This window comes from Chrysemys picta, chromosome 2, assembly GCF_011386835.1.
Source record: "Chrysemys picta bellii isolate R12L10 chromosome 2, ASM1138683v2, whole genome shotgun sequence".
Classification (NCBI taxonomy): domain Eukaryota; kingdom Metazoa; phylum Chordata; order Testudines; family Emydidae; genus Chrysemys; species Chrysemys picta.
The window spans coordinates 222,932,292-222,944,025 of record NC_088792.1 but is presented as its reverse complement, the minus strand read 5'-3'; the positions used below and the strand labels follow the sequence as shown (position 1 = coordinate 222,944,025).

General features: G+C 45.2%; 1 protein-coding gene across 2 annotated transcripts in view; it reads left to right on the top strand.

Moving 5' to 3' along the window:
* The first annotated feature begins 1,090 nt into the window (after positions 1-1,090).
* LYPLA1 (lysophospholipase 1) overlaps positions 1,091-11,734 on the top strand; it is a 34,830-nt gene continuing 24,186 nt past the window's right edge. The window contains exons 1-2 of one of the 2 annotated variants that reach the window (XM_005301197.4): positions 1,091-1,503; positions 2,634-2,665. In XM_005301197.4, coding sequence (XP_005301254.3) covers positions 1,435-1,503; positions 2,634-2,665 — 101 coding nt within the window. In that variant the 5' untranslated portion in view covers positions 1,091-1,434. Of the gene's footprint in view, positions 1,504-1,584; positions 1,834-2,633; positions 2,666-11,734 lie in introns of those variants that run through there. The other variant, XM_065585557.1, reaches the window with a different exon arrangement.

Sequence of the window (11,734 nt, the reverse complement as noted above, 5' to 3'; positions counted from 1 at the left end):
ACTTACCCATTTTAAAAAAAAAAGGATGTTGAGGGTAAATTAAGCATTTACCAAGCAGTCAATAAAATGTCAGGACAATCAGAACAAAGCACTTCCCAAAGTACCCAGCCAGGTCCAGGACAATGATTAGCAAAACTGTATGACTTTCATGCATGGGTGGAGGGGTTGCATAGGCTGGGGGAGGCTTTGCCTCCCCAAACAGTCAGGTGTGACCGCACCCTCTCCCGTGACCACTTGCTGTGTGCAGCTCCAGTCCCCCAATGCTCCGCTGGGGCTGGGGCTGCTCACCGCCCGCCTTCCCGTGCTCCAGAGCTGGGCAGGCTGCAGCCTGTGGCCACCTTCCCCCCTGAGCTGGGGAGGCTGGGGCCGCCTGCCTTTCCAAGCTCCGGAGCTGGGGCCACATGTCACACGCCCTCCTGGTGCTCCTTTGGGGCTGAGGGGCTCTAGCAATGGGACTAGGCCAGTGGCTGCGTGGGGGGGAGGGGCAGCTCTGGACTCCGGTGAAAGGCGGGGCTTGGCTCCGGCGGGGGGTGGTATGGGGTGGAAGAGGTGGGGCCTCAGGTGGAAGGGGTGGGGCTGAGGACTAGCCTCCCCCCGGCAGCAGTTCAGGCGCTGCCCATGCTTTCATGTGTAAAACTCTGAGCAATTTAAAATGACATTCTACTTTTAATTTTTTTTTTTTTGCTGTTTGGTGTTCTGTAATGTAATTTAAATGAAAATCCAGGATTAGGACTGGAATGCAGGGTATTAGTTAGTGTTTGTAACTTAACTTTCATGTGTTTAGGAAATTCTGAATAGTTCATGCGTCTTTTTTCTGTATTGTAGTTTAAATAACTTACCAAAACAAGTGATTATATTGCATTATTTTGACAAATAAAATTTACAGAATTTTTATTGTTTAGGCTCAGAATCTCTCCCCCCTCCCTCCCTCCCTAGACAGAGACCAGGGCTTGAGAGCGGGCTCCAGTGACCCCGACGGGCACCCTCAGGCCCCTGGAACAGTCACTTCTCACCTGTCACCAGAACAACTCTTTTGCGCAGGCGTCTTAGCATGAACCTCATTATGCCCCCCCCCCCCGTCGTCAGGGAACTAAATGACAAGAGTAGAGTCCAATCGGAGATGGAGGATCCTCTGCGCCTTAGAGCCAATAGGGGTGGAGAGCAGTGATGGGCGTGTCTTGAAGGGAATACTGGTGGCTGCTCCGCGCAATCTAACGGCCGCTGTTTAGCCGCTCCATGCGCGTGCCTGCGCATGGGGGTTAGGGGGGAAGGGGTTGGTGACACAAGCCCGACCCCCCCCCCCCCGCCCTCCGACTCTTATTCGCAGCGTTTTGCTCCCTGCTGCCGCCCCTTACGCCTCTCCCCTCCCCTTGGCCCGGTGCCTGCCCCTCCTCCCGGCCAGTGTGTCCCGCTGGCCGCCCCGGAGCCCAGTGTATGTGCGGCAACAACATGTCCGCGCCGCTCCCCGCCATCGTCCCGGCCGCCAGGAAAGCAACCGCCGCGGTGAGTCCGGGCCTGGCGGCCCGGGGGAGCAGGGGTTGAGCGGCTCCGTCCTGGGGGCGAGGCGCGCGCAGTGCACGCTCTGGCCTGCGGGCCGTGCCCCGCAGAGCGGCGGGTCTCTGTTCCCCGCTGTAACCGCCCGGGCCCCGTGGGCGCGCCCCTCGTGCTCCGGTTCCCTGCTCGCCTTGGGAAGCCGGGCCGGGCCCCTGACTCGCTTCTGTCCCGGGAGCGCGGCGGAGATCCGCTGGCAAACTGCACTGTCCTGGCCGCGGCCGGTGTGATGTGTCCGCACGGCCCTGCTGCTGCCTAGTCCTGCTTGTCTTCTGCGGCTGGGTGCGGGGAAGTTCTACCCACGTGCAATGATATTAGGGGCTCTCCCCCTGCCGCCTTCTGTCTTACCTTGCGAGCTGTGCGGTGTTACACTGGGTTTTTTTTTTAATGTTTCATTTAGTGGAATTAACTTCAGATGTTGGATGAGATGAAGGTCGTTGATGTCATTTGACTGACAAGTGTCCCTAGTTGTCGTCTCTTAATAAATTGTATGTTTTGCAAGAAATTAAATATAACGAATTGCTAGACAATATCTGGAGTTAACCCCTTTAGTGAAAAGAAGGAGCAAGCAAACAAGATCTGTAGCAAGCCTTACCTCCAAAAGGAGAGAGAGATGACTAACCGAAGCAAAATGATTTCTTTGGTCTAACTTGGTTATTATGGCAGTAACCTAATAAACTAAGTTGCAGGGAGATGCTTTTAGGGAAGGAAATATGGGATAAAAATGCAGTGAGGGATTTTATTAGGACTTGGAGAAACTTTTACCCAAAATAATGCTTGCGCTTGGTAGTGCACAGATTTTATAGTATATAGTTTTGTAATAATTTACCAACGGTCATGGTGTCACTGCCCATTTAAAAATCAAGATTGGATGTTTTTCTAAACAAATATGCTCTAGGAATTATTTTGGGGACGTTCTGTGGCCTGTGCTGTACAGGTGACCAGACTCATAATGGTCTCTTCTGGCCTTAGAATTTATGAATGTGTCACAGCTGTTTTTTTCCTTAAAGAAAAAACAAACAAGGGAATTAGGCATGAAACAACTACTTTTAACTCTTGCTTTTTTTTTTTTTTAATTTTAGGTCATATTTCTTCATGGATTGGGAGATACTGGGTAGGTATAATTGTTTACTGATCTGTATCTAACTTATCTTACAGTTTGAGATTTCTGGGTTGTAAGACATGAGTGGTTGTAACTCAGTTGCTGTTTCTCACAAATTAATTACACTGCCACTAGTTGCAGAGTTTGACAAATGCTGAAGAGGTAGCCATGCTAGTTTTTAAAAACTCCCACAAAAACTACAAGCCAAAATACCTTTCTGTCTCTTTATTTAAGTGGTTTTAATGTAATACAAAAACTAAATCAGTTAAACCCTATTAAAAAATATTACCTACATCTGGGAGTAATCATTGAGTTGAACTAGCTGTCTTGTCCCCATTCTTCCCTGAAAGTTTGTGTGGGGGAAGCAGGAAAGCCCATTTGTAATTATTCTAAATTCAACTTGATAGTCACTCGTAAGCCTCATTCATGCAAAAATTTAAGCATATGCTTAGTCACCCAGCTCTGAAGACATAGTTGAGAATTACAGTGGCTGGCGGGGCACACAGCTCTAAAGGCAGCGCCACTGCCAGCAGCAGCACAGAAGTAAGGGTAACAATACACATCTGCAAAACTTGCTATATATGCTGTGACCAACCTGCAAAAAAATGTGATTTCTCTGTGATTTAAGTAGACCCCTATTTATAGTGAGTATGGTCATATGGTTAATGTTTTATGGTAAATGTTATAGTTAGTGTTATCTGTTAATTGTCTGGTTCTTCCACTCCTTTTCTTGACACTAAATATTTAAGGCAGGATAGTAGGATTTGAAATGGGACATTGAAAGAAACTGGGTGGTTTTATGGTCCTGGGGAAGAAAAAGATTGAGTTACTCTTCTAAAGACATCATACTTTTCAAACAAACCTTTTAGTTATCAAGTGAAGATACGTTTAGTTAGTTAGTTAGTACCCATTATGCCTCTGGCGTTCAGGGCAGCGACGAAGTCCTCCACTCCTGTCTGTTTCTGGCCAGTCTTTCAATGGTCCCCCAGCTGTGCCCCAGGTTTTTCAGCTTCCACAGCTCTTCAACATGTTGTTTTCGAGTGGCCTCATTTTCGCTTGCCTTCACGTGTCCATCTTAGTGCTATTCTGGTGATGGAATCAGTTTCCATCCAAAGCACATGGCCAATCCATCTCCAAGGCCTCCTGATAATGATAGTACTCATATTTTCTTGGCTGCATTGTATGAATAGGTTTTGGTTTGAGCTTGTTCTGGGCCAAAAGATACGGAGGATTTTTCTGAGGCAGGTTGTATGGAATGAAGACAGTTTGGACATGTCATACTTTGTCATTCCCCAGGATTAGAGCCCTGCGCAGATATAAATTTATATCTGCGGATGCAAGTCAGTATCCGCAGAACCGCAGGACTCTCCTGGGAACTACAACGGTGAAAGGAGCAGAACATGGGGCTACTGCTCCCTGGAGCCAGCACTCCACACTGGCTGCTCCTCCGGCGTGGCTATACCGCCCCAGCCCTGCCTACTGGGGCAGGCACCCAGCTCACTGGCAGCTGTCCCTGGTCACACTCTTGTGTTCAAGAGGCATGCATGCCCCCAGACAGGAGACACAGACAGCTGTGTGGAAGAGACGGGGGTGGGGCTCTGGGCAGTACAGCCACGCTAGAGGAGCTGCCGGTGTGGGGCGCTAGCTCCTGGGAATGGTGGCCCCATGTTCTGCTCCTTTTGCCACTGCGGTTCCTGGGAGAGCCTTGCGGTTCCACGGATCACGATTTATATCCATGAATATCTGCGTTCGCGGATATAAATTTGTGTCTGTGCAGGGCTCTACCCAGCATTATGTACTATAAAGTAGTGTTGAAAGTATGCAGCTCTGATCAATCTTAAATTTGGTTTTGGTGTTGTATTTTGATGATTTCCAGACTGTATTGAAGCTACATTAGACTATGTTCAATACATCCTCGCTTGTTTCCAAAATGTCTCATAGGTTTCAGATTGGAGTTTTTCTGGGGACTTGTAGCTCTTTTATTTTTGTTGTGTTTGTCACAGGCAGTCAGAGTAGTCAGGTTCCTGTTTGTCATCATTGGAGCAAAAGAAATATATACAGCTGCTATAAAGATTTCAGTATACACCTGTATATTTATGCAATGTTTCTTTTTCAACTTGGCAGTTCTGATGCCCAGTTGGAAAGAATCTCAAAATCCTTGCTTAATTAGTTCTCCTCAGACTCAGTTTCTTTTTGACTTGTTAGTACTGCTAGTTTCCAAAATAAGGGGTTCAATACAGTAAGGAGAAAGTAGTAACTAAATGTTAATTCAGGCTTAAGTAGACTTAGACTTTGGAGCCTATAGTATGGAGTCTGATTAGGTGGAAGGAATAGAGGAGACTTGAGGCTTTTATTTATGTGATCTTCCATCAAATGTTCAGTTCCTCAAGGGAACATGTGCACAGTCTTAATGGATTAGGGCTTTTGAGAGGGTTAAGACTTCAGAACATAAGAACGGCTATACTGGGTCAGACCAAAGGTCCATCAAGCCCAGTATCCTGTCTACCGACAGTAGCCAATGCCAGGAGCCCCAGAGGGAGTGAACCTAACAGGTAATGATCAAGCGATCTCTCTCCTGCCATCCATCTCCACCCTCTGACAAACAGAGGCTAGGGACACCATTCCTTACCCATCCTGGCTTATAGCCATTAATGGACTTAACCTCCATGAATTTATCTAGGTCTCTTTTAAACCCTGTTATAGTCCTACCTTTCACAACCTCCTCAGGCAAGGAGTTCCACTGGTTGACTGTGCACTGTGTGAAGAACTTCCTTTTATTTGTTTTAAACCTGCTGCCCATTAATTTCATTTGGTGGCCCCTAGTTCTTATATTATGGGAACAAGTAAATAACTTTTCCTTACGCACTTTCTCTACACCACTCATGATTTTATATACCTCTATCAGATCCCCCCTTAGTCTCCTTTTTTCCAATATGAATTTTTATTTAGATCATTTCAATAAAGCTTTTTCTTCCAGTTAGAAGTACCATCCTATATTCTATAGGCCTGATACAAAGCCCGATGAAGTCAGTGGGAATCTATCAATTTACGTAGCCTTCTGATCAGGCCCTACATTAATAATTTTTTTACTTGTTTTAAAAATAAAAGTAATCATGGTGTTTTTAATATTTTTCCTATCCCAGCCAATTTAACAAACTTGTACTCATCTGCTTAAAAGTTAAAATCTTTCAGGGAAAATTGATTGTTGATTTAAAAAAAAAATCTTTTTAGTATTCATAGATTTAATATATACATTATAGTGTGAGCAGCATATTTAATTAATTAATGGAGATAGCCTATCTCCTAGAACTGGAAGGGACTTTGAAAGGTCATCGAGTCCAGCCCCCTACCTTCACTAGCAGGACCAAGTACTGATTTTGCCCCAGATCCCTAAGTGGCCCCCTTAAGGATTGAACTCACAACCCTGGGTTTAGCAGGCCAATGCTCAAACCACTGAGCTATGATAGCTCTACAATTTCCCTCATGCATGAAAAAGCTGCTTCCAGCAGTGACTGGTTTCTTTTATATATAACAGGGTCACTTATTCAGTATGTTAAGCATGCTCTGAAACATTGCTCCATTTAAAAAAAAAAAAAGTAATTAGGCATTTGAAAACAAATTGCCTTAAGAGTTGAGCAGAATTTGTTCATCTTTGTTATACAGACTTTTATGTACTGATTAGAAATCTCTTGTAACTGGATAATAACTTTGCAATGGTTGTAGTCAATTAAATTTCTCTCTAACTTCTGTGCCTAGTGTAGGTCATAGGAACCTTGAAAAAAAATCTTCGCATTGAAGCTAGATGGGATTTTTTTTTTTTTAATTGAAACTGACCTTTGAAATTTAAGTGTTAATAAACAGCACTCCTAGCTTTGGTTACTACCTGCAACAACAAAAATATACTTTCTGCTTCAAAAAACCTTTTCACCACCACCATGTTACTTGATTTTTACCTTGTAAATTACTGTGAATGTTAACAAATCAGAAAATAATAGTGGTGGAACATACATGTTTTGATGCATATGGGATGATGCATTTTAAGATGGTGCCCTTTTTAGACTAGCTTAGTTCAAAGGCAGCCTTAAGTGCTGAGGTGGTATGTACACCTCAAAGAATTAGTTACGGGTAAATAATACTACTTTTTGCCTCCTTTGCCACCAAGAGTCCAGTCATGCAAAGCCATACTCAGACATGTTGTTCTGACTTCACTAAGACTACTACTTGCATGAATAAATCTTTGTAGACTCCGCTCTTAAATCTTGCGTTCAGTTTTGCAAGCAGCCAGGCCAGCATTCTGCAGTTTCCTGACTGACCAAGTCACCAATGGAGATTGATTGATTGATTTGATTGATAAGAGGTTTTATCTGTCAAATTACAAAATAAACCACACTGCTTCATAGAGGGACTTTACTTTCTTCCCTTATCAAAACCTTTCCATTGTTTAATTATTTTTACTTTCACAGGCATTGAGCTTCTATCTGATTATATTTTCACCTCCCTTGGGGTTAGTTTTATTAAATTTAACATTGCAGGACTTGTGCTAATGAGCTCTGGGCTTTCTAAATGAGCCCACAATATCCATGCCATCCTCTGGGTTTGTGATAGCTGGAGGAATAAGAAAGCTCTGAAACTCAGTGCTGTGTTCAGTATGCTGAACAACATGCAGCTCATCAAAAACTGAATTTTGTATTTTATATGCCAATTTTAAATGTAGAATTACTCTAATTTTTCACTGACCCTCATTGTGTGGAGGTGTTGAGGGGAAAGATATTTGGATTACTTGAATGCAAGGAAATTAATCTTTAATCTACTTGTTTTTGTTTTGAGTTACTACAACCTTAGGTGTGTAGAATCATCCACAGTATGTAGACATATACATCTGTAGAGACAACAGTAAGAGTTGGGAAATCTTGGGAAACAGTAGGAGTTTCAAATCTCCTAGCTACTTCAAGTTACTGTTCATGTGGCTTCTATATATGGTGTGATTGTGTCCTTTGCACAGGAGTTCAGGAACTTCAATAGCAATGTCCAGCAGAGGTTGTGCATGCCCCTTTCATAAAGGGCAGCATATCCCTGCTCCCCCTGAGCTCCTTCTAACTGCCCTTTGGCAGAGAGTCAAAACAGAGTAGCATTCGCTTTAGCTAGTTACTGTGTTTCTTAGTATATGGTAATTGAGTTTCCTTGTTTGTTACTAATTTAGCTAATTACATTAGACAGCCAATTTCATTTGTTAGTCTGTTCCTGATAGGAGGCTGGCAGATTAAATTGACTGAGGATAGTCAGTTTCATTTGTTACCTAGTTTTTTTTAAAAAGCATTTTAGATAGGGTTCCAGTACAGACTTATGCCAGATCCCCATTTACCAGGATTTAAGTCAATGCGGGTCAGAGAATTGTTCTTCTCACAGGTATACATGACCTCTGCCTATTTTGCTTAGGAGAAGTTCATTTTCCATCAAAGTGTGCTATTTATAGGACTTTTAAAAACACACTCATAAATCTAGGGAATATAGACTGAGCCTGTTCCTCATGGAGAAATCAATAAGACCTCAGTCTGACTCTGGACTGCAGCAGCTTCAGGGATCCTTGGGTGCACTATCTGAGACCCAGCCTGTAAACACACCCCAAACTAGGGAGGTAACTGATCTCCATACCCCCTAGCAGGCACTGCTCTTTTAAGTGCACTCAGGCTTGTCTGTTGGAGCAGTGAGTAATCCCTGCTGCTCATGGAGTTAAAGACAACTCTAAGATCTCCCACAAGGAAGATGTCATCTTCCCTGGTACAACAAAAGAGGAGGAGAGAATTCCATGCATCAAAGGAGCTGCTGAATGTGGCAGGGAGAAAATCCTCTCACAGGAAGAGCATGGTACCAAAAGGATCTGCCTCTCCTTCAGCCCAAAATCTTAAGGGGTCACTGAAAACTTCTTTGATGTGGGTTCCATGGTAATGTGGAAGCAATCTAAACCTACCCCAGCATGGTCAGATGCTCCTGCACCAGGGCACCAGAACACCAGCAGCCTGGTTCCTCAGTCTTCAGACAGCATCAGCAAGCTCAGTCTTGGTGGCATTGAGAGCACTTCCTTCTGAGCAGGGGGATGGACTAGATGACCTCCTGAGGTGCCTTCCAACCCTGATATTCTATGATTCTATAAGGGGCAGAGGGCAGTTACAGTACTGAGCAAGCCTTCCCCTCTTACAAGTGAGGCTCTGGGAACCTCTCCAGCACTCTTTTTAAGAAAAGCAGCAGACATCAGGATAACTCCTGCGCTTCAGTCTCCTTACTGCACTCTTGTCCTTTTTCAGCTAAATCTAAATCACCATTAGAGCAACCCAGGATGCCAGTCATAAACATTTCACTGGGCTCCCCTATACAAAAACATGATGGGCAGTCTGCTTCACAAATGTCAGTACAGCTGTCAGTCTCTGTCATTCCTTCTGAGGATTCTTCATTCTCATCAGGATCATCTTCTCAGGTAACTAGAAGGGGTCAGTCACCAGACCTTTGGTCACTCTTGCCTACTCCATCTTGATTCAAAAGTCACACTAAAAAGGACTATGCTATGGATGTCACTTTCAGGGCTTTATCTCAAGACCTACGTTTTTTTTCCTTGAGGACAACCACCATCCTTATGGATTTCAGGCTTGGATGTATTGGCCCCTCTGGTTTCAGCATTCAAAACCGACCAACCATTTTTCTGCTTTCATCCGAGATTCCATTCTGACTCCTCAGATGAACTGTCAGGCTGTAACAAAGTCATCCTGATATCAGAACCTCAACACAGCGTCTCTGGGGGAGAGGATGAAGAGGTGTAAGATGAACTTTCATCCAGTGCTTTCTCTTCTCCTTCCCCAGAAGAAACTTCCACACCCTTAACGAGGGATGACTTTTAAAGCATATCAGGAACTTTTCAAAAGAATGGCAAACTTTCTACACATTCTATTCCTGGGGGGATTCTGTGAGACTGTGTGCCCACAGAAAAAAAAGCCCCCCCCTGCAGATTTCCTGCTTTTCCCTGCAGAAAACGGCAGGGAAGCCAGGGGTGGGGTGGGGTTGGACCTTGTGTGCAGTTTTTGGGAGGGATTGCCCCCCAAACAGAAGCGAGGCATGGGGAGGGGCACACAGGGTTACGTGCCATGGCTCTTCCTCCTCCCCCATTTCTGCAAACACAGAGCTGCCCAACTCAGAGGTCTCGGGCTTCCCTGATTCTGCAGCTGAATGCAGCATCCTGGGTCCTAGTTCCAGTTGTGTTCTCCTTTTGTGTGTTGGGAGCCTTACTATTTTCTGTGGAACAGTGAGTGCCCGAGGTGGGGATGGGGGATGGAATAGGGCAGGGGGAGGAGAGGGGGATGAAGAAGAAAAGGGGATAGAGGAATCGCAGGGGGAAGCAACGCCACATTTCAGGCTCCCCCCTCGGCAGCAGCTGGGGTTCCCCTGTTAAGCAGGCCTATTGAACCAGCACCCTGAGAGGCCCATCCCTCCTACACCTGGACCCCTCTGACCAGACCCCCACTCCAATGAGCCCCAACCAGCTGCACCTGGATCCCCACCCCATCAAGCCCCAGCACCCAGACCCCCTCACTGAGCCCCCAGACACCCTCTAAGCCCCATCTCTCCACACCCAGACACCCCCCCCCCCCTGCTGAACCCAACCACAATCACCTGGATCCCCTGCAGAGTCCCATTGCTCCTGCACCCAGAACCCCCCCAACGAGCCCCTGTGTATCCAGATCTCCCACTGAGCTGCCTGTATCCAGATTACCCCATACAGAAACCTCTCACCCCACACCTGCCCCCCCCCCCCGACAGTAAGCTCCTCCACACTTGGATCCTGCTGGATTGAGCTTGCCCAGCCACACCTGGTGTGCCTGGCACAGAAGGGCAGGGCCCTGAGGTGTTTCTGGGTCACTCCCAGCCCTTGCACTGTGTCAGGGTCAGGTGCAGCCTCACAGTTGAGTCCCTGTACTGGAGAAGGTGGGGCCTTCAGAATGATCTCCCAATGCAACCAGTGACCTGTGCTCCTCACTGCCATGCTGGAGAGACGTTTATTTATTGACAAATAAAATTTACAGAATTTTAAAACATTGTGCACAGAATTTTTAATTTTTTTGGCGTAAAATTCCCTCAGGAATAATATTCCATTGGAAATGGTTCAAGACAAGGCAGATAAACTATTTGATATTTTGCAACCTGACGCTCAGGACAGAATAGCCCTTCCTATTAATGAGGGAATTCTGTAACCTGCAAAGGAATTATGGACTACTCCACAATCTATGTCAGCAACCTCAAAGAGCTGAACGAAAGTATCAAGTTTCTCCTAAAGAGTTTGAATATTTGTATTCACATCTGCCACCATCATCACTGATATTGATTTATCAGAGCTGCATACTTTCAACACTACTTCATAGTGCAGAATGCTGGGGAATGAGAGAGCTTGACATGTCCAAACTGTCTTCATTCCATACAACCTGCCTCAGAAATGTGCTTTAGTAGGATACCAATTGTGGAAAATTGCAGAACAACAACTTGCATATGTATGCTAGTCATTACTTCTTCATATCCGCTTCCAGAGCGAATACACAAGGGGAAGATGAGTCCTACAGTCTATTCAGATGAGCTCCTAGCTCCCACCCTCTTGATCACTGAATTGCTTGTTAATAATGAGTGGAAGCCACGTGCATAGGAACTCAAAGAAAGAATTGTTACTTAACTAATAGAAACTGTGGTTCTTCTAGATGTTCTGTGTATGTGAATCCCTTGATCCATCCTCCATTCCTGCAGCTCAGTCACCTTGTGAAACTCTGGGTGGTGAGAACAACCTTAGGGGGTGACCGGAGTCATGGTGCCCTTTATGCCCTTGGAGAGGGGGTGCAAGGACATAAAGGGCACATACGTGACTCCTGCTTTGATGCTGCTTTAGAAGTTTTGGAATTCTTTTGCAAGAGATTCAGCCACACCATGCGTGAGAGCCGCAAGCACAAAACATCTTTAAGAACCACAGTTGTTATAAGTGTTTTTTAGTGTTGTTTTTATGCAGCATAGATTTTTTTTTTTAGCGATATTCAAAAAAGTTTGAAAACAATT